Genomic DNA, 22,680 nt, shown 5'->3' on the forward strand with positions numbered 1-22,680 from the left:
TCCAATTGTCATGATTCATTTGAAGCAGTAGCTTACCCGCGTGTGTTCATCTATTTCAGCACCGTTTCACGCTGCTTTGAGATAAGCGTGGGGACTCGTCTTGATAAATCAACCAATGTCAGATTTTTGTTTTCATTGAATCTCCATTTGGATATTGGTTAGGCTACATTTAGGCTTGAGAAATGTTAGCTAAATTGAAGTGAGTACTGCTAATGGTCCTCTTTACTTGGCTCATGTATTATCACTGATCAGAACATTTTGCCAGCATGTAGTTTAGCAAGTGGATTGTTTTGCTCTTCAGTCGCTGAGTAGCCTAGGTCTACTTCCAACCAAAAGCCTGTGACTCATATTAATCAATCAATGTGATTTTGTTTCACTGAATCGCCGTTTGTATATTTGGTTAATTCTCTGGCTGGGCAAATAAGTGGAGGTGGTATAGCTCATCTTATTTGTTTGCTCATGTATCACTGATCAGAAAGATTTTCCATGCAACGATTTTTGCAGTTCGTTCCAGTCATTGGCAGCAGAGAACTGGAAGGAGAGGCGGCCAAATGAGGAACTGGCTTTGGGGGTGACCAATGAGATACCTGCTGGAGCATGTGCTACGGGTGGGTGCTGCTATGGTGACCAGTGAGCTGAGATAAGGCGGGGCTTTACCTAGCAGAGACTTGTAGATGACCTGGAGGCAGTGGGTTTGGGGACGAGTATGAAGCGAGTACCAGCCAACGAGAGCGTACAGGTCGCAGTGGTGGGTAGTATATGGGGCTTTGGTGACAAAACAGATGGCACTGTGATAGACTGCATCCAATTGGTTGAGTAGAGTGTTGGAGGCTATTTTGTAAATTACATTGCCGAAGTCGAGGATCGGTAGGATGGTCAGTTTTACGAGGGTATGGTTGGCAGCATGAGTGAAGGATGCTTTGATGCGAAATAGGAAGCCGATTCTAGATTTAATTTTGGATTTGAGATGTTTAATGTGAGCCTGGAAGGAGTGTTTACAGTCTAACCAGACACCTAGGTATTTCTAGTTGTCCACATATTCTAAGTTAGAACCGTCCAGGGTAGTGATGCTGGACGGGCGGGCAGGTGCGGGCAGTGAAGAGCATGCATTTAGTTTTACTTGCATTTAAGAGCAGTTGGAGACCACGGAAGGAGAGTTGTATGGCATTTGAAGCTCATCTGGGGGTTAGTTAACACAGTGTCCTAAGAAGGGCCAGAGTTATACAGAATGGTGTCGTCTACGTAGAGGTGGATCAGAGAATCACCAGCAGCGAGAGCGACATCATTGATGTATACAGAGAAGAAAGTCCCGAGAATTGAACCCTGTGGCACCACCATAGAGACTGCCAGGTCTGGACAACAGACCCTCCGATTTGACACACTGAACTCTGTCTGAGAAGTAGTTGGTGAACCAAGCGAGGCAATCATTTGAGAAACCTAGGCTGTTGAGTCTGCCAATAAGAATGTTGTGATTGACAGAGTCGAAATCCTTAGCCAGGTTGATGAATATGGCTGCACAGTAATGTCTCTTATCGATGACGGTTATGGTATCGTTTAGGACCTTGAGCGTGGCTGAGGTGCACCCATTACCAGCTCGGAAACCAGATTGCATAGCGGAGAAGGTATGGTGAGATTCGAAATGGTCGGTGATCTGTTTAACTTGGCTTTCAAAGACCTTAGAAAGGCAGGGTAGAATAGATATAGGTCTGTAGCAGTTTGGGTCTAGAGTGTCTCCACCTTTGAAGAGGGGGATGACCGTGGCAGCTTTCCAATCAGACGATACGAAAGAGCGGTTGAACAGGCTAGTAATAGGGGTTGCAACAATTTCGGCAGATCATTTAAGAAAGAGAGGGTCCAGATTGTCTAGGCCGGTTGATTTGTCGGGGTCCAGATTTTGCAGCTCTTTCAGAACATCAGCTATCTGGATTTGGGTGAAGGAGAAGGGGGGGAAGTTTGGGCGAGTTGCTGCGAGGAGCGCTGTGCAGTTGACTGGGGTTGGGGTAGTCAGGTGGAAAGCACGGCCAGCCGTAGAAAAATGCTTGTTGAAATTCTCAATTATTGTGGATTTATTGGTAGTGACAGTGTTTCCTAGCCTCAGTGCATTGGGCAGCGGGGAGGAGGTGCTCTTATTCTCCATGGACTTTACAGTGTCCCAGAACCTTTTTGAGTTTGAACTACAGGATGCAAATTTCAGTTAAAAAAGTTAGTATCAGCTTTCCTGACTGCCTGTGTTTCACAGAGAGGAGACATACAGTAGAAAGTGACATGGCTGTCAACAAGGGAAACTTCCTTGAACTTTTACAGGTCATAGGCAAATTCGACAAAACAGTTGCACAGAAAATCTCAGATAATCCTAGAAATGCTAAATACACACATCATGCATGATATACAGAATGAAATACTGGGCAAACCCTCAACTTTACAACCTTGCCTGCCTGTCCATATAAGCAGAAAGAACCAAGGCCCTGGATGTCCAGTAGATTATAGACTCATGTGCACTGAACCACGACAACATCGTCCTTCTATAAAACAACACTTGGTGAGTAACTGAAAGGTATTTTATTTATTGACAGTGTGCCTGTCTGGTTGTGGGAACATTATTCAATCTCGCTGATCTGGATCTAAATGGATCAAGAAGACGCATGCATATTGTCAGCCTAAAAGTATTTTTGCAATATAAATATGATCGCTAATATTGTGATGATAGGCAGCTCGTTTTACACCATGTGTACACAGTTGACAGGCATTGGGTAAATACACTTCTCGTTGTGGCTGCACTGTGGATCTTATTCCTTTCATTTCTGACATTAGACATTTAATCCGTAACATTATAACCAATGCACAGCAGGATGCATGTATATTGTCGGCCTACGAGTTATTTTTGTTTGCAGTAGAAATATAATCACTAAGATTGGGCATGATAGCCAGTTCGTTTTACAAGTGTGTGTGCACAGTTAACAGGCATAGGCTAAATGCATTGCACTTCTCGTTGTGGCTGCACTTTGGATATTATTCATTTCAATTCTGACGTAGCCATTTCAGCCAATAGCCATTTCACCCGAAACATTATTACCGATGCACAGTTGTCTGATTATGCATATGGAATAAATGCACTTGTAAATAGTCATGAAAATGTACTATTTTCTTAGCACCCCCACGTATTGGTCAAGCCCCACCGTATCACCCGGAGAGAGAAAATCCTGGCGCCGTGCCTGGAGTGTAATGTTTACTGTTAATTTTTGTTTATTTCACTGTTTATTTCACTTTGGTTTATTATCTACTCCACTTGCTTTGGAAATGTTAACATATGTTTCCCATGCCAATAAAGCCCCTTGAATTGAATTGATACTCTCAATGTAAGACCCTGTAGGCTATGCCTGCTCTCTAACAAAGCAGAGTAAGATCGAAAAAGTATGGGCTTGCCTTGGGCTCTGTTTCAAAATATAACTTTTTTATATGACAGCGGTTCCACAAGTTGCCGTGACGCAAGTTGTGTGGGAAAAATATAATTAGTATTTTATTCTGTTATGTTTCATTATATTCTTAGAATACTATAAAATATATGTGTGTTGACTGTGGTTAGGGTAGCCTAAGTGTGTCTTGTCTGTTTAATGAACATAATAACTATTGATTTCATGTGCATGACGCTGCCATGTAGCATATAGGCTGTACAGGCCAATAACATAATTCAACTCACAATATGCCATTCTATTCTTTTGAAAATAGATTTTATTAGTCTTATAATGTTTCTGAGGACCTGCCTAAAACCAATGAATAATGGGTTTATTTGTGATTCAATGGATCTATTAAAATAGAAGCCTTCCCACATTGCCCCACGTCTGCTCCCACTCCTGCACTTGCTGGCATGTGCACAGGAGATACAAAAGGCTTATCCCGGTAAGAATGTGGTGAAAATGGGACTGTATGAATTAGGCTCTAAAAAACATATATATTTTTTTACAAGCCAAATACAGTAAACTCTTCCTGTAAAGGTACCAGTCACTACAAAGATACAGGCGTCCTTCCTAACTCAGTTGCCAGAGAGCGAGGAAACCGCTTAGCGATTTCACCATGAGGCCAATGGTGACTTTAAAACAGTTAGAGTTTAATGGCTGTGATAGGAGAAAACTGAGGTTGGATCAACAATATTGTAGTTACTCCATAATACCAGCCTAATTGACAGAGTGAAAAGAAGGAAACCTGTACAGAAATAAAAATATTCCAAAACATGCATCCTTTTTACAATAAGGCAGACAAGTAATACTGCAACAAATGTGGCAAAGCATATTCACTTTTTGTACTGAATACAAAGTGTATGTTTGGGCAAATCCAATACAACACATTACTGAGTACCACTCTTCACATTTTCAAGCATAGTGGTGGTGGCATCATGTTATGGGTATGCTTGAAAACCTTAAGGACTGGGTAGTTCAGGATAAAAAATAAACGGAATGGAGCTAAGCACTGGCAAAATCCTAAAGGAAAAACTGGTTAAGTCAGCTTTCCACTAGACACTGGAAGATGAATGAATTCACCTTTCAGCAGGACAATAACCTAAAACACAAGGCCAAATCTACACTGGAGTTGCTAACCAAGAAAACAGTGGATGTTCCTGAGTAGCCGATTTACAGTTTTGACCTACATTTGCTTGAAAATATATGTGAAGACCTGAAAATGGTTGTCTAGCAATGATCAACAACCAATTTCACAGAGCTTGAGGAATTTTTAAAAGAAATAATGGGCAAATGTTGTACAATCCAGGTGTGCAAAGTTTTTAGAGACTTACCATAAAAAGACTCACGGCTGTAATCGCTGCCAAAGATGGTTCTAACATGTATTGACTCAAGGGGGTTGAATACTTATCTAATCAAGATATATCACATTTATTTATTTATTTACAAATGTTGGCATTTTTCTTCCACTTTGACATTAGTGTTTTGTGTTGATTGCTGGCAAAAAATGACACCTAAATCAATTTTAAAAACACAAAATGTGGAATAACTCGAGGTGTGAATACTTTCTGAAGGTATTGTATATACCTCACATGCGACCCATGATAAGACTATGCAATCAGCCTATTAAAATGTTTATCGGAGAGAGAAAGAAAGAGTGTATTTTTACCAGTACATGTCAGGAACGAAAAAGAGAAAGAGAAGGAATCTGAGAACCCTTTATAACATCTGACTAGTTGACCAATAGCATTACTGTTGAGTTAACTGATTAGAAGTTATCAGACCTACAGGATGTAAAGACAACAGAAGCTCTCCTTCTCGTTTATCTGCGTTGTTTGTAACTTTTTGTTACTCTTTTTGTACATAATGTTGCCGCTACCGTCTCTTATGACTGAAAATAACTTCTAGACATCAGGACTGCGATTACTCACCACGGACAGGCAGAATCCTTTTTCTTCCTTCACGACTCTGACAAGCTCGAGGCGAAGGATATACGGCTCCCTCGGGAACAGGCCCCGACCCCCAGTGATCTGCGTGAAGAGGAGAAAGAGAGGCCGGAGAGCGGGCTGCCTTCTGACAAGTCGGAGGCGATCTAATAAACCGCCACTCCCCTCAATTCTGCTAGCAAACATGCAATCTTTGTACAATAAAATGGACGAGTTATTGGGAAGATTAAACTACCAACGGGACATTAAAAACTGTAACATCTTATGCTTCACGGAGTCGTGGCTGCACAACGACAATATCAACATACAGGTGGCTGGTTATACGATGTACCGGCAGGATAGAACAGCTGTGTCTGGTAAGACAAGGGTTGGCAGTCTATGTATTTTTGTAAACAACAGCTGGTGCACAATATCTAAGGAAGTCTCAAGCAATTGCTCACCTGAGGTAGAGTTTCTCATGATAAACAGCAGACCACACTACCTACCGAAATAGTTTATTTTCTTTCTTTCTAGCCGTTTACATACCACCACAGGCAGAGGCTGGCACTGAGATAGCATTGAATGAGCTGTATTCCGCCATAAGCGGACAAGAAAACGCTCACCCAGAGGCTGCGCTCCTAGTAGAAACGGAATCCAGGGAAACTTAAATCATTTTTACCTAACCTGGACCACCTAGAGTCCACACACAAAGATGCATACAACGCTCTCCCTCTCACTCCATTTGGCAAATCTGACCATAATTCCATCATCCTGAGTCCTGCTTACAAGAAAAAATTAAAGCAGAAAGCACCAGTGATTAGATCAATAAAAAAGTGGTCAGATGAAGCAGATGCTAAGCTACAGGACTGTTTTGCTTGCACAGACTGGAATATGTTCCGGGATTCCTCTAATAGCATTGAGGAGTACACCACATCTGTCATGGGCTTCATCAATAATTGCATCAATGACGTCATCCCCACAGTGACCGTATGTACATACACCATCCAGAAGTCATGGATTACAGGCAGCATCCACACTGAGTTAAAGGCAAGAGCTGGCGCTTTCAAGGAGCGCGATTCTAACCTGGAAGTTTATAAGAAATCCCGCTATGCCCTCCGACGAACCATCAAACAGGCAAAGCATCAATACAGGACTGAGATCGAGTCGTACTACACCGGCTCTGACACTCGTCGGATGTGGCAGGGCCTGCAAACCATTACTGACTACAAAGAGAAGCACAGCCGTGAGCTGCCCAGTGAAACGAGCCAACCGACGAGCTTAACTACTTCTATGCTCGTTTTGAGGCAAATAACACTGAAACATGCATGAAAGCACCAGCTGTACTGGAAGACTGTGTGATCACGCTCTCCGCAGCCGATATGAGTAAGACCTTTAGACAGGTCAACATTCACAAGGCCGCAGGGCCAGACGGATTACCAGGACGTGTACTGCGAGCATGTGCTGACCAACTAGCAAGTGTCTTCACTGACATTTTCAACCTCTCCCTGTCTGAGTCTTTAATACCAACATGTTTTAAGCAGACCACCATAGAGCCTGTGCCCAAAAACACTAAGGTAAACTGCATAAATGACTACTGACCCGTAGCACTCACGTCTGTAGACATAAAGTGCTTTGAAAGGCTGGTCATGGCTCACACCAACACCATCATCCCAGGAACCCTAGACCCACTCCAATTTGCATACCGCCCCAACAGATCCACAGATGATGCAGTCTCTATTGCACTCCACACTGCCCTTTCACTCCACACACCTGGACAAAAGAAACACCTATGTGAGAATGCTATTCATTGACTACTGCTCAGCGTTCAACACCTTGTGTCAACACCTTGACCCTGTGACTAAACACCTCCCTCTGCAACTGGATCCTGGACTTCCTTACGGGCCGCCCTCAGGTGGTAAGGGTAGGTAACAACACATCAGCCACGCTGATCCTCAACACAGGGGCCCCTCAGGGGTGCGTGCTCAGCCCCTTCCTGTACTACCTGTTCACTCATGACTGCACAGCCAGGCACGACTCCAACACTATCATTAAATTTGCAGATGACAGAACAGTGGTAGGCCTGATCACCGACAACAACGAGACAGCCTATAGGGAGGTGGTCAGAGACCTGGCTGTGTGGTGCCAGGACAACAACCTCTCCCTCATCGTGATCAAGACAAAGGAGATGATTGTGGACTACAGGAAAAAGGGGACCGAGCACACCCCCATTCTCATCGAGGCTGCAGTGGAGCAGGTTGAGAGCTTCAAGTTCCTTGGTGTCCACATCACCAACAAACTAACATGGTCCAAGCACAACATGGCAGTTGTGAAGTGTGCACGACAAAACCTATTCCCCCTCAGGAGACTGAAAAGATTTGGCATGGGTCCTCAGATCCTCAAAAGGTTCTACAGCTGCACCATCGAGAGCATCCTAACTAGCTGCATCACTGCCTAGTATGGCAACTGATTGGCCTCCGACCACAAGGCACTACAGACGGTAGTGAGAATGGCCCAATACATCACTGGGGCGAAGCTTCTTGCCATCCAGGACCTCTATACCAGGTGGTGTCAGAGGAAGGCCCTAAAAATGGTCAAAGACTCCAGACACTCACATTATTGTGTGATAATATCATAATTTAATACAATTATGAAACTATTCAGATGTTTGTAACACTTTGTTACTAAACTCTGCTTCAAACGGTCTCAAAGAATGTGATATCTAAGTCTGTGGTTCAAGGAAGAAGTAAGCATTCACTCTTAGTGCTCTCTCTGCTACCACACGGCAAGCGGTACCGGAGCACCAATTCTAGGTCCAAGAGGCTTCTAACAGCTTCACCATAAGGCTCCTGAACATCTAGTCAAATGACTACCCAGACTATTTGCATTATCCCCCCATCTTCACACCACTGCCACACTCTGTTGTCATCTATGCATAGTCACTTTAATTTACTCTACCTACAGACATGGCCAAAAGTTTTGAGAATTACACAAATATTAATTTTCACAAAGTCTGCTGCCTCAGTTTGTATGATGGCAATTTGCAAATACTCCAGAATGTTATGAAGAGTGGTCAGATGAATTGCAATGTCCCTATTTGCCATGCAAATGAACTGAATCCCCCGCCAAAACATTTCCACTGCATTTCAGCCCTGCCACAAATGGACCAGCTGACATCATGTCAGTGATTCTCTCGTTAACACAGGTGTGAGTGTTGACGAGGACAAGGCTGGAGTTCACTCTGTCATGCTGATTGAGTTTGAATAACAGACTGGAAGCTTCAAAAGGAGGGTGGTGCTTGGAATCATTGTTCTTCCTCTGTCAACCATGGTTTCCTGCAAGTAAACACATGCCGTCATCATTGCTTTGCACGAAAAAGTGCTTCACAGGCAAGGATATTGCTGCCAGTAAGATTGCACCTAAATCAACCATTTATCGGATCATCAAGAACTTCAAGGAGAGCGGGTCATTTGTTGTGAAGAAGGCTTCAGGGCACCCAAGAAAGTCCAGCAAGTGCCAGGACCGTCGCCTAAAGTTGATTCAGCTGCGGGATCGTGGCACCACCAGTACAGCGCTTGCTCAGGAATGGCAGCAGGCAGTTGTGAGTGCATCTGCACGCACAGTGAGGCAAAGACTTTTGGAAGATGGCCTGGTGTCAAGAAGGGCAGCAAAGAAGCCACTTCTCTCCAGGAAAAACATCAGGGACAGACTGATATTCTGCAGAAGGTACAGGGATTGGACTGCTGAGGACTGGGGTAAAGTCATCTCTGATGAATCCCCTTTCCGATTGTTTGGGGCATCCGGAAAAAAAGCTTGTCCGGAGAAGACAAGGTGAGCGCTACCATCAGTCCTGTGTCATGCCAACATTAAAGCATCCTGAGACCATTCATGTGTGGGGTTGTTTCTCAGCCAAGGGAGTGGGCTCACTCACAATTTTGCCTAAGAACACAGCCATGAATAAAGAATGGTACCAACACATCCTCCGAGAGCAACTTCTCCCAACCATCCAGGAACAGTTTGGTGACGAACAATGCCTTTTCCAGCATGATGGAGCACCTTGCCATAAGGCAAAAGTGATAACTAACATCTGAGTTGTTTGGATTCAAAATTGGAGTTGTTGACCAGTAGCATTACTGTTGACTTAATTTCCAATCAGATGTCAGACCTACAGGGTATAAAGATAGCAGAACCTCTGCTTCTTAGAGGTGAGACAAGAGGGGGTTGGTGAGATTATGCAGAGAAAACTATAATAATAATAATATATGCCATTTAGCAGACGCTTTTATCCAAAGCGACTTACAGTCATGTGTGCATACATTCTACGTATGGGTGGTCCCGGGAATCAAACCCACTACCCTGGCGTTACAAGCGCCATGCTCTACCAACTGTGCTACAGAAGGACAAAACTGACTTCCTAAGACAATACTAGGGAATTATTGCATACAGTGTAAAGAGTCACTTTGGGGGTTGGGCTGTCCTACACCTGCAGTACTTTTTTTTGTAGAGTACACTTGAGGTATCGGCCTCTATGAAGTGAACTCAGAGTTTGGCTTTGCACCCCCCCCCAAAAACCAATGAGCTTCTTTGAGATGGATGCAACACCTTTATACCTTCATATCGATGCATCTGCCCATTTGAAAGTCTTCGTAATCCTCTTGTTCTGTGGCATTTTGCTGCGTAGAGTGACAGAGCTACAGCGATAGGAGAGGTCATGTTTGGAAAAGAGCATTGGTTCAAAGTGGAAGGGATGTCAGACTATAACGAGTCTAGTATGACCCGCCGTTCTCCTACTCACGTTGACTCACTGGTGGTTATCAGTATTAGTAGCTAAGTTTCGAATCCAATTGGCGAAAGATTTTCATGCAAATATAAAAAATTCTACATAAAAACAATAAGCGCATTTTCCCACCAGAGATGTTTTCATCAAATTGACTTGTTGCAGATAAAAGGCTGTGCGTGATGATGTGGCGCACATAAAAAGAAAAAGGGAAAAAGTACGAATAGTGTCTGCACTCACTACTGTAAGTCAATCTGGATAAGAGTGTCTGCTAAATGACTAAAATGTAAAATGTAAAACAATTATAACAATAACTTTTTCTGTTAAATAGCCATGTACTGAATAAAAAAATGGAATATATTCGGGACTTTTTGTCGCAAAAAAAAGTTGTACTGTATAGCAATTGTGCCTGCTCAGGTTTTGGCAAATGTGCTCCAGCCAACAGCTTCATCACAGATACAGTGGGGTGTAGCCTATATGATGAGATTATTATGGACAAAAGAGCAAGATTATTTTTATTTGTCAAACGGCAGTCAAGCATCAATCATGTCATCAGAATAAAACCCTTGATAGTTATTGGAAATGAGCATCACGCTCATGTGCACTTTCAACCCCCAGTGAAGTATTTCATCTGTAGCCTAAAACTGCATATTTTCATGAGTCATAGTATGAGGACCACACATACATACCATTTCATGACTCCAAGTTTACGGCGATATATTGGTTATTGTATCAATATTGGCTCATAAATATCATTTTACAGACAGATCCCACCATGTCTAATGTATTTTGTTTTGTCGACATTTGGAAAGTTTACCGACAGGCCTGTGGTGAATGTTGACTTGGGGCTTATTTAAATCAAAGACTAATTGCAGAATATTTTCAATAAAATGTCAAAAGCAGTTATTACCACCATATACATAAAAAAATCAAAGTTATTATTGGATCTGAAGAATATGGGTTTTGAAGAAACACTGTAGCAGATAAACTCCTATTGTTGATAGATCATCCAATTTCACAGTCATTGTATATTCACAAATTCTGTATAATCATTGCTGTGATGAATTGGATGTCTACTCTTTAAACACACAAATTACAACAGCATACCAACCCACTTGTAAAAAGTGTAATCTCTTAGGAACTTCAACCTGTCCGAACCAGTACAAAACAACTTATTTGACTGACTCTGTAAAATGCGACCTCTGTTGTGAAGAGCTCTCATGTCTCTCTCAAGTCTCCACTCTGTCCCTGAAGAATGTGTAATCCCTCTTTGTCTATGTAAGCCTCTCTGTGCCTCTCATTGTAAATCCTGCCACTTGGGTTTTCCCATGTAATGGAAGTATTTCATCCTGCCTTTTCCCCTCATCTCTCCCCAGGATTGTTGAAATCTACAGCCGTCGACTGCAAGGTACTTCCATACTTTTTAATAATCAATTTATACACTTGATAGTTGACGGACAATAAAATGAGCTGCACCTAGAGCTTTTGTGTATTTGTGTATTTTTATTGTTGTTTTATGTAACATTTTACATTAAGTTGTTCTTATACCTGTACACTTACACTGTAATTACTACAGTAACAACATTTGAGTAATTCCATTAAAATTCTATTACTTTTTGGAGATGGTCAGTTGGTTGACTGGTAACAGTGTTGTTGTTGGAACCTAGAACAAACCTTATAACCAATAACCTGCCATGAACCTACCATGTCATAGGCGATGATGTCAGAGGTTTGACTTTGCTCTTTGACGTTCTCTGAGTTGGACCTTGTTTATCCGTCTGTTCTCTTTCAGTTCAAGAGCGGTTGACCAAACAAATCGCTGTGGCAATCACTGAAGCTCTGCAGCCTGCTGGGGTGGGCGTCGTCATCGAGGCAACGTATGTCTCTTTCTCCCTTTTTGGTTTTTACACTCACCACTGATACTAACAGGCCCATACAGACAGACATTAAAGATACACTATGGAATTTTAGTTGCTAATCGTTTGTCAATTTTTTTCTGGAATGTAGGCTGGATGGTGCATACACACAAATTAATATTAATACATAATCTCACAAATCCTTAGGAAAACCATATGCTTTTGCTCGTAAGGTGTGCTCTTTCTGTTCAATGTGTTCATTTCTGGACAATATTTCTGTCCATTTAGGTGTACCCCATTAGGTAAAAGTACCTTATTGCCTTTTTAAAATGATGCAATCATGGCCGTCAAAACACAAGCACGCACAAATGAAACCAAAGATAAAGAAGGAGGCCGCATCTGGACAATCTTCAATGTGTCATTAACCGAATATTTCCCATACACCCAAATCTAATAACTATAACAGTCATGGATAATGATGCCTTTCTTCCTCCCTTCTTCCTGCATGCAGTCACATGTGCATGGTGATGAGGGGGGTGCAGAAGATGAACAGCAAGACTGTGACCAGCACCATGCTGGGGGTGTTCCGGGAGGACCCGAAGACACGGGACGAGTTCCTCACCCTAATCAGGAACTGAGAGGGACGGCTGGCCCACAACCCTGCTGCCCAGCCCAGCACAGACCCCTCTCCCTGTCGCCTGCCTGGAGCTAGAGCTGTCCACACAGCAGTTTTGGTACGAAGCCTAGTCCGGGCTTGCAGAGTGTATGTGAGTTGTGTGTATGTGTGTGTCTATCCCTACACCCCCTTCCAAATAATCACACACATCACATGGTCGCATGACATAGCTGTCTTGTGTGTGTACATGACAGTCTTACTAAACGGTGTCTGTCAGCTGGCTTAACCTAAAAATGAATTGTTTGGATCAATGATTAGTGTTTCTTATGGTTACTTAATTTAAAGGACTTTGATCCTGTTAAAAAACATTTTTTGTTGTTGTAACTTTTCATTAGATTGAACCTCCAAGTACGGTAAACCTACGTAGAAACATCCTAACATTAAAATCAATATCTTTATCCAAAGTAAGCTAGGCCCAGTAGGACCATATGTCAGTTTAACTTTTTTATTTATTTTATTGAAGCTTTATTTAACTTGGCAAGTCAGTTAAGAACAAATTCTTATTCACAATGACGGCCTACCAAAAGGCAAAAGACCTCCTGCGGAGACGGGAGCTTGGATTAAAATGAAAATATATATATAAACATAAGACAAAACACACATCACGACAAGAGATACAACACAACACTACATGAACTTGAGCCAAACCAATTCAAAAGTGCCAAGTGCCCTTTTCACATGGCATCATATTCCTGCTCAAGCCAAATGCATCAAACCCATTCGTCAAACAATCAACACTTTGGTCAATCTGTCAGCTGGTTACAAGGCTCAGTCCTGGTCTACTGTAATTATCTTTAACTAGTGAAGGAAGGAGTGCAAAATGCTCGCTTTCAAATTTGGTAGTCACTGCTTTAAATACAGTATACTGCACCCTGCAACTTCAGGGAACTAACAATGATGGCTTTCCGAGGGTTAACTGAATAAATCCTATACAGGATCGGTGTCCCCCCGGGGAACGGTTGAGCTGACGTAGGCTAATGTGATTCGTATGAGGTTGTAAGTAACAAGAACATTTCCCAGGACATAGACATATCTGATAGGGGCAGAAAGCTTAAATTATTGTTAATCTAACTGCACTGTCCAATTTACAGTAGCTATTACAGTGAAAGAATACCATGCTATTGTTTGAGGAGATTGCACAGTTATGAACTTGAAACTGTATTAATAAACCAATTAGGCACATTTGAGCAGACTTGACACAACATTTTGAACAGAAACGCAATGGTTCACTGAATCAGTCTGAAACTTTGCACATACACTGCTGCCATGTATTGGCCAAAATCTAAATTGCGCCTAGATATATATTGGCTTTTTTATTGCATTTCAAAGATGATTGAACAAAAAAAACACTTTTTTCTATGTATTATCTTTTACCAGATCTAATGTGTTATATTCTCATACATTAATTTCACATTTCCACAAACTTCAAAGTGTTTCCTTTCAAATGGTATCAAGAATATGCATATTCTTGCTTCGGGTCCTGAGCTACAGGTAGTTAGATTAGGGTATGTCATTTTAGGTGGAAATTGGAAAAAAAAGGGTCCAATCCTTAATTAACTGTGGTGTTCAAATTATGTGATGTAATGTCACTGTTAGTTTTGCATTTGTTCTATAACCAAAGGACCAAGGTTTCCAAGGGTGCAGTTAAAGTGACTGGACGATCAGGATGATCAGACGGGCTTAAAAAGTGTCCATTTTAGGTCACCCTGTCTTAATATGGACACACTAGATTATTCGCTAATAGTCTCACTCACTATTGTAGTTATTTGTTGAAAATGTCACAATAGTACAGATTCACAGACGTGTGACTGATATAGTCTGCTTTCTCTGTATCCCCCAAGTGGGCATTTCGCCATTCAGAGAGGATTTCTATTGGGCACCCCTTTGTATCTCTCTGTAAGTCGTATAGGCCTACGTGCGTGTGTATTTGTTTGTGTGCGGCCAGCCCAGTATATATTCTGTCCTTCTGCCTTACTGATTTTTTCACTTGATAAGTAGAGTTCACTTCCGACGATGAATTTGAAGAGACTAGACTCAAAGGAATCAGCTGTCTCCACTCATCTCTTGGAAAAGAAACACGTTTTACTCTCTTACCCTTCTAATGTCAATTCTGTTACACTTCTAAATATCTACGTATGTCTGTATAAATGTTTCAGAATTGTAGTTACCTTTTTAAATGTAAAAAATATTCTGCAGTTTACAGAGTACATTACATCCCTCTTTGCTACGTCACATATATTGTATGTATGCAATTTCATTTATTATCTCAGCAAATTAGGGATATTAAAATATAGTAACCTACATGAAAATGACGTACAGTGTTAGGATAAATAGGTTAGCAAGGAACATATATGCTGATGAGCGGTATATTTTTTAATTTATTGGAAATATATAACACTCATATTGAAATGGGGAGGTTTTAACCAATGTGATTTGATCATTGGGGTTCTGTGTGTGTGTTTGGAGTAGATGAGCACTATAGTCAGTCAGACAGCTTCTGCATCGTCTCTGTGGCCTTCTTTAGGAGGATTTGTTCTTTGGGTTCCTTCACTACTGTCGTTTACATTACACTTCTTACTGTGTTCATTTGAAAGAGTTTTCAACAAAGGAAAATAAATCTGTGTGAACTAGGAACATGGGTACTGTGCTCTTATTTGTAAAGCCCCGTTTATACCTGGTGGTGACATGCCTGTCCTGATCTTGTCCACATTCTGATTGGGCTCATTTTTAGACCGGTCTAAATAATTAAAATAACTGGTTGTGATCACAGGATGCTAGCATAATATGCTTAGTGCTTAATGCTGTGTTAGTAACCAAGTGGGAATTTACATAATACGACCGGGAAATATCCACTTGAATAGCCCTCCAACTGATAATTTACTAATGTGCTCCCACATGCTGACCTCTGACTTCACCTACTAAGGAAATCACCTCTTACACAAGTTTCGGCAGTTAAATGCAACAAAACATTATTTATGAAAAGCAATATTTATTTTATTTAACCTTTATTAAACTTGGCAAGTCAGTTAAGAACAAATTCTTATTTACAATGACGGCCTACCCCGGCCATTTGTGCATCGCCCTATGGGCCTGGCTCCCAAGTGGGTGAACTATGCCCACCCATGGCTGCACCCCTGCCATGTGAAATCCATAGATTAGGACCTAATGAATTTATTTCAATTGACTGAAATCCTTATATGAACTGTAACTCACTAAAATCTTTGAGCATATTGCATTTATTTTTGTTCAGTATAGCAATATGGTTTTTGAACACAAATTCTAAGTTCCTGTCAAAACCACTATGCAGATGTCGGCTACAGCGGATCTGATTGAGTAGAGCCCTTAGTTTATGGTTTACGCAGCTTGTTGGCCATTAGCCAATCAGCGTTTCTCAACGAGTTCAAAGCACACGTATGCATCCAACTCGTAAATTCCCACCTCCCACTTGGTTACGAACACAGCATAAGACAGACACCCAGATAAATTAACATTGGAACCCGTCTCTTGGCAACAGGTTTTATGAATGTGCTTCAGTTCCTCTGATTCATGGAATTTTTGGATGAGCAGCCAGTAGAATCGTCTCCTGCTATGGTGTGACCTCTCAGAATGCAAGACGTATCACTTTCATTAGAAATTGAATTGAGTAAAAAAAAAAAAAATTATCCAGACAATTTTACAAGTTATTCTTTAATCTTTTTTTTTTTCTGTGGTTATCACAAAGACGTCAAGCATTTTAACACAGACCCCACAAAACATTCAGTATCTTTCACTCACACACTTAACAGCTCTCCCATTCTGACTACATTTACACAGGAGTCTCCATAGGTCCATGTAGAACAGGACAGATGACCATCTACACTTCCTCTCACTAGCCAAACCCTGCCCGACGCAAGTAGCCAGTACAGGAACACAGAACCTGAGACAGGCTTTTGGCCGGGCATCAGGGCCGAATAACAGCAGCCTCCATTGGACCGGGTCATGTCATGTCGCAGCATTTCTGGCACATTTGACAAGATGTATTTTACAGTTACAGCATGATGCGCAAGCACACTCTTTCTCACACACAACATATACATCTGTTTGTTGTACAGACGGGTACAATTCATAACTTCATATCAGCATTGAAAATACCTACAGAGTATAGAAACCCCAAAAACCTGCTGACAACACAAGGCCAGCCAGAAGAAGACAAGTGTTCCATATCGTTTTTGTCTGAAAACGTGACACCAACAAGACAAGTTTCAAAGTGTCCTAGAGGAGCTCGTATGCAGTTTGGAGGATGCCACCATGTAACTGTCAACATAGCTCTAACTGGGTTGCTTCATGTAATAATATTACAGTTTTCTAATGTCCATAGAAAATTATTTACATTTGGGGTAGATGTCTAGAGTACAAAAAAGGCACTGCCATTTGTTATTCAAAATATGACTTCCCAGCCTTGTGCATGCATTTCTAAAATGACTCCTCCCCCCCTTTCTTTTCTTGTTTTTTTTGGGGGGGCTTTTGAGTTTTATTCTTCAACAAACATTTTTTTTTTAAAATATATATGTAAGCCTGCAGTCAATACAGGATATTGGCTCTTCGATAACAAAAACAAAACAAATGAAAAGTACAGTAACGTAGTAGAACCTTTGTTACAGTATGGATGATTTCGAGTTCACCCCCCCCCCAAAAAAACAAATCTCGGCATCGAATAATTAAGCGATATTTAACTAATGTGCAGTCTATGACAAAAAAACAGAGTAGTAAAAAAAAGAGCGTCAAGTCATCATTTACACTAAAAGAAAAATAATATATTTGGAATATTATCATCTAACTGTTAATACTGCAGTGTTTTCAGCAGCTCTCTCTCATCTCAGAGGGGAGGAGCCCTATAGAGTCTGGATGCACTTTGGAAAATAAAAAAATAAACCCTTTGAGGAGTCGAAGTCTGATCCACAGCTGCAGCAATATATGAACGACACCGACTGTTTACTGTTTCTGTTTACTGCCTCATCACTCTCTCATAGGCACATATTGTAGCGTACACTACATGCAAACACACAACCTCATGGGAACTAGTGAGTGTGTACATCCCCACCCTAGCATGCTCTATCCCCTGCCCTGCAGTTGTTGCCAATCTTATGGATGGGCTACTTCGCTTAGCCTTCCACTGTGATGTCATCAAGAACCACACAGGTGGTGGTTAGCTTAGTAGGCACTGGTTGACCATTCCCATATGGCTAGCCCTGAACCTTTAATACGCATAGCAAAAGTCTATTAGCTGACAAAGTAGGTTGGGCCTTATCCCACACAAATAACCCCAGATGAACCACGTCTCTTGGCAATGTGTCAAAAGGGTTGTCACCCTCTATCCAGTTTGTTTTGCTGGTGGCTGGATCAAAAAGTGAACTTTGCGAACAGAGCATCGAGGGGGTAAACATTTCTATCAAAGAGCACACGCAGTATTCAGTCATTTGGCCAAACAGGATATGATAAGCATTCACAAAGCGTCAGAAAAAACACAAATCCCAAGAAGACACTTGTTGCGTGTCTATCCTCCACTATCAAAAACAGCAATTTGCGATTATAATGTAGTTCAAAACAAAAATAACTATTATTTGAGATGTGCTTATGGTCACCAGCCATAGTAAGTTAATACATATGGTACTTTAAATAATACATCTAAACGAATACAATAAATCAACTCTGCAACAGTAATAGAAAAAAATAAAAAATAAATAATGATTTGAATCTGCTAATAATAGTATTGATTTATATGGCAGTGGCAAGTGGCTCTAACTACCATGTACTGTGTATCCACTGATGCACGTTGCATCGGTGTAACAATACATACTGTAATGCTGCCACTAAATATTTTCCAAAGCCATGCCACAAAAGGGTCCATGCCAATTCATGCATTATGCACCAATCGCCGTCCCAGTTAAGGCGTTTTTAGTGAGCGCACTTCCTGAAGCGGTGACGTATGGCTGACATTTTGTCAATAACAGGTTACAGGTTTGACTGGGTGAGGTTGTCAGTTGTCAACCCTACCTTTTGACAATATGGTTCAGTCCAAGAACTTCAGTTCAATGTGCACTAGGGGAGTGGGCTGTAGTTCTTGTGGCAGAGAAGGGGGGTTCTCCGCCGGCGAGAAAGGGTGCATTTGGCATGAAGCTTGTTTCATTTCACGACTCGAGTTCACCTCCCTTTCTCTGAACTGCAAAACCCTGAACTTTCCCTTTCCAAACCCTTTGCTTCTCCCCACTGATGAAGGTCTATGGCACATACTTGGCATTTTTATTGCTGCACCTATTGGAATTGTTATTGATGGATTAGCTGTAGTAAAATATCACGGCACCAAGTGCAGAACAAGAAAACAAGACTCTTTTTAAGAATAAAAAAATTACAAAATAACCCTCACAAAAACACAATTTTGAATCGCTCCAAATTGATTCCAACTTGGGAAAAACCAACCAGTATGCCCATTCAGGCAAAAAACATCAGCATGACCTTCCATGCACAAAAAACCCATACAGAGCCGAAATGTTATAAACTAAACTTTTAAGAGCTTATTTTAACATTAACCTAACCTTATAGTCGGTCATGCAGATAACAACGAACAGAGGATACATAGAAAGAATAAAAAACAATAAGAAATCAAAGTGCCTGGACGTCGGTAACTGCTTTTGGCCACCAGGTGGAGGTAAGTACTAAAAAAAGAGCAATCTCGGGGAGTAAAACTACTTTTAAACCCTTGCTATGCTGCTTGAGGGAAAGGAAACCTCCGCAGCAACCTTCTCATTCACTATGGATACTTCCTGATTCTCCTCTGTGTACATCACTGGTTAGCATTCTCTCCTTCCTCCTTGATTCGTCTCTTACTTCCTAGTAAGATTGGGAGCGTATAGCATAAAACATGCAGCGCTATATCATCTACCCTGGACTGAAAACAAACAAGTAATCCTCATTCTAGTTCACAACAAGACCCATTGAAAATACTCCAGACCCACACTGACTAGCCCTAATTATAGACTAGGTCACACAACATTGTGCACCTGTTACAGGAACTTCGCTCCAGACAAAGCCCAAGCAAATGAACAGCAACTTTCAATGCATAGTCTGCAGGTACAAAGGCTAAAATAAAAACAATTAAAAAACACACTACCGTTCAAAAGTTTGGGGTCACGTAGAAATGTCCTTGTTTTTGAAAGAAAAGCACATTTCTTGTCCATTAAAATAACATCAATTTGATCAGAAATACAGTGCAGACATTGTTAATGTTGTAAATGACTATTGTAGCTGGAAACGCCTCACAAGTTCTCAACTGACAGCTTCTTTAAATAGTACCCACAAAACCCCAGTGAAGAGGCGACTCCGGGATGCTGGCCTTCTAGGCAGAGTTGCGAAGAAAAAGCCATATCTCAGGCTGGCCAATAAAAATAATAGATTAAGATGGGCAAAAGAACAGACACTGGACAGAGGAACTTTGCCTAGAAGGCCAGCATCCCGGAGTCGCCTCTTCACTGATGACGTTGAGACCGGTGTTTGCGGGTACTATTTAATGAAGCTGCCAGTTGAGGACTTGTGAGGCGTCTGTTTCTCAAACTAGACACTCTAATGTACTTGTTCTCTTGGTCAGTTGTGCATCGGGGCCCCCACTCCTTGTTCTATTCTGGTTAGAGCCAGTTTGAGCTGTTCTGTGAAGGGAGTAGTACACAGCGTTGTATGAGATTTTCAGTTTCTTGGCAATTTCTCACATGGAATATCCTTCATTTCTCAGAACAAGAATAGTCCAAAGAGTTTCAGAAGAAAGGTCTTTGTTTTTGACCATTTTGAGCCTGTAATTGAACCCACAAATGCTGATGCTCCAGATACTCAACTAGTCTAAAGGCCAGTTTTATTGCTTCTTTAATCAGGACAACAGTTTTCAGCTGTGCTAACAAATTGCAAAAGGGTTTTCTAATGATCAATTAGCCTTTTAAAATTATAAACTTGGATTAGCTAACACAACGTGCCATTGGAACAGGAGTGATGGTTGCTGATAATGGGCCTCTGTACGCCTATGTAGATATTCCATTAAAAATCAGCTTTTTCCAGCTACAATAGTCATTTACAACATTATCATCTACACAGTTTTGTATATAGATATATATATAGGTATATATATAGATAAACACACATATATATACATATATATATATATATACATATATACACACACACGTGTATGTGTGTGTATATATAATATGTCATTGGCTGGTGTATAAGATGAGTTTACCCTGAACTTTACCACAACTCTGCGAGGCTATTTTCTTTTGTCTCGTTTCAAATCAAAGTCCCTGCCCCTGACATGAATCCATCATCGCTAAAGTCCTCTTCTCCTTCCAAATCACTTGGCAGAGACCATCCTGTGTTTCTCCACTTTCATTTCTCCTCCTCCCATCTCTCCTCATGCCTCTCTTTTCCTTCTACACACCTCCGCCGCATCCCTTTCTCTTTTTAGCATTCTCATTTTCACACACGTTGGCTCTTGGTAAAGGAACAAAAGCAAAAAAACAAAAAAACAATGAATAAGTCCGTGGTAATAATGATAGCTACTGTGGGACGTTAGTCTATAAAGCGACTAGTACGGGTAGTATGTCACTGCTTTCCAAAAAGTTATAAAAAAAATTCAAGAGATAACATTCATACCTGAAATGTATAAATGTTTCGGTACCCTTGATAGTAGCATCTTGTGTAAACAATACATGTATAAATGCTTTTTTTCTGTCACCTATACAGAGCATAGGGTTCTCCCAAGCCTTTTGAAAAATGGCCTCCCTAAAACTCTCCCAAACAGTGGGAGGAAAAGCCAAGGCTTCTCTCACAAAGTGTCCCATATTGTTTACTTGGCTTGTTTGTTTTTGGCTCAGTGACACCAGGAGAAATGCTGACTGGTGTGAACTGGTGTGTGGATTGTGTTACTGGTTTGTAACTGGGACTGGGGGTGAGGGTAGAGAAGGGAACAGAGTCTGAAACTCTGTAGCATGATGTACTACAATACCCATAATGCACAACCCCCCCCCATTTCAACAGAGCCATTCGGTTGTTGGCTGAGGCCGACCCCAGTGATGCTACAGTATATCTCCCATAGCCCGGCAGAGGGCACTCCTCAGACACTGTTGTGGGTAGTTATACTGGGTGCGACACTGTGAGGAGGGGAGTCTGTACTGCCTTATCTGTCACTGAAGCCCAGATTCTCATGAGAGTGCTGGGGCATAGCTGTGTTTTGTCGAGATGGTAACATGCCAATTTGCTGCTGTGTTAGCAGTTTTTCACAGTCTGGCTAATCGTGGCGTGATTTGGAGCTCGCCCACCTACCCGAATGACCTCTCCCATTGGCTGTGGGGGTGCCTGATGGGCAGGTGGGGTGTGTGTGTGTGTGGGGGGGGGGGGCTTTGGGTCCAGCTCAGTCTCTCCTGGTCTCCTTCAGGTCCTCCTCAGATGGTGGATGTGCGGTCGACTCCATCTAGACACACAGAATCGAGGGACATGGGACAAACCATCACATAGGAATGAGAATAACACAACTGGACAAATATAGATGTAATGTTTCAAAGACAAAAAACAACTGTTGCATCTTGCTTGGCTGGACAAACAGAGAGGACCAAATGTTTGTCCCGGGTTGTGTCCCAAATGGCACCCTATACCCTAAATAGTGTACTACTTTTGACCAGGTCAATGGTCAAAAGTTTTGCACTATAATGACAATAGGGGGCCATTTGGGACATGGTCCCAGTGGTTCAGACAGAGTGAGCGATGAGTCAGCTGAAATCCCTGCATTACTACATTCATCGGAGGTATGTGCTTTGCCGTACTGTAGCACAAGTTGAGCTGGGTATACATGCTGGATGTGCTTCTACACAGCAAATGTGTGTGTGACCAGCAGTACCGGAAACCAGAGGCAGTCATTGGGGGAGGTTAGAGACGCACGATGGACTTTCTTTGGGTCTTCGGGCTTTAGAAATGCAGTAAA

The 22,680-nt window shown here is 41.7% G+C and overlaps 2 protein-coding genes across 6 annotated transcripts in view; one reads left to right on the forward strand and one right to left on the reverse strand.

The window, feature by feature from the left end:
• Nucleotides 1-15,317, forward strand: part of LOC118368573 (GTP cyclohydrolase 1) — a 43,715-nt gene extending 28,398 nt beyond the window's left edge. Inside the window, exons 4-6 of the mRNA XM_035752775.2 lie at nucleotides 11,528-11,559; nucleotides 11,944-12,028; nucleotides 12,519-15,317. Coding sequence (XP_035608668.1) covers nucleotides 11,528-11,559; nucleotides 11,944-12,028; nucleotides 12,519-12,645 — 244 coding nt within the window. The 3' untranslated portion in view covers nucleotides 12,646-15,317. The remainder of the gene's footprint in view (nucleotides 1-11,527; nucleotides 11,560-11,943; nucleotides 12,029-12,518) is intronic.
• A 1,907-nt stretch (nucleotides 15,318-17,224) lies between these two features.
• The window catches only part of LOC118368574 (protein Smaug homolog 1-like), a 78,521-nt gene continuing 73,065 nt past the window's right edge, over nucleotides 17,225-22,680 (reverse strand). For all 5 annotated transcript variants that reach the window (XM_035752777.2, XM_035752779.2, XM_035752778.2 and 2 more), the window contains one exon: nucleotides 17,225-22,173. In XM_035752777.2, coding sequence (XP_035608670.1) covers nucleotides 22,145-22,173 — 29 coding nt within the window. In that variant the 3' untranslated portion in view covers nucleotides 17,225-22,144. The remainder of the gene's footprint in view (nucleotides 22,174-22,680) is intronic.

The sequence above is a fragment of the Oncorhynchus keta genome, chromosome 35 (genome assembly GCF_023373465.1).
Source record: "Oncorhynchus keta strain PuntledgeMale-10-30-2019 chromosome 35, Oket_V2, whole genome shotgun sequence".
Lineage (NCBI taxonomy): Eukaryota > Metazoa > Chordata > Actinopteri > Salmoniformes > Salmonidae > Oncorhynchus > Oncorhynchus keta.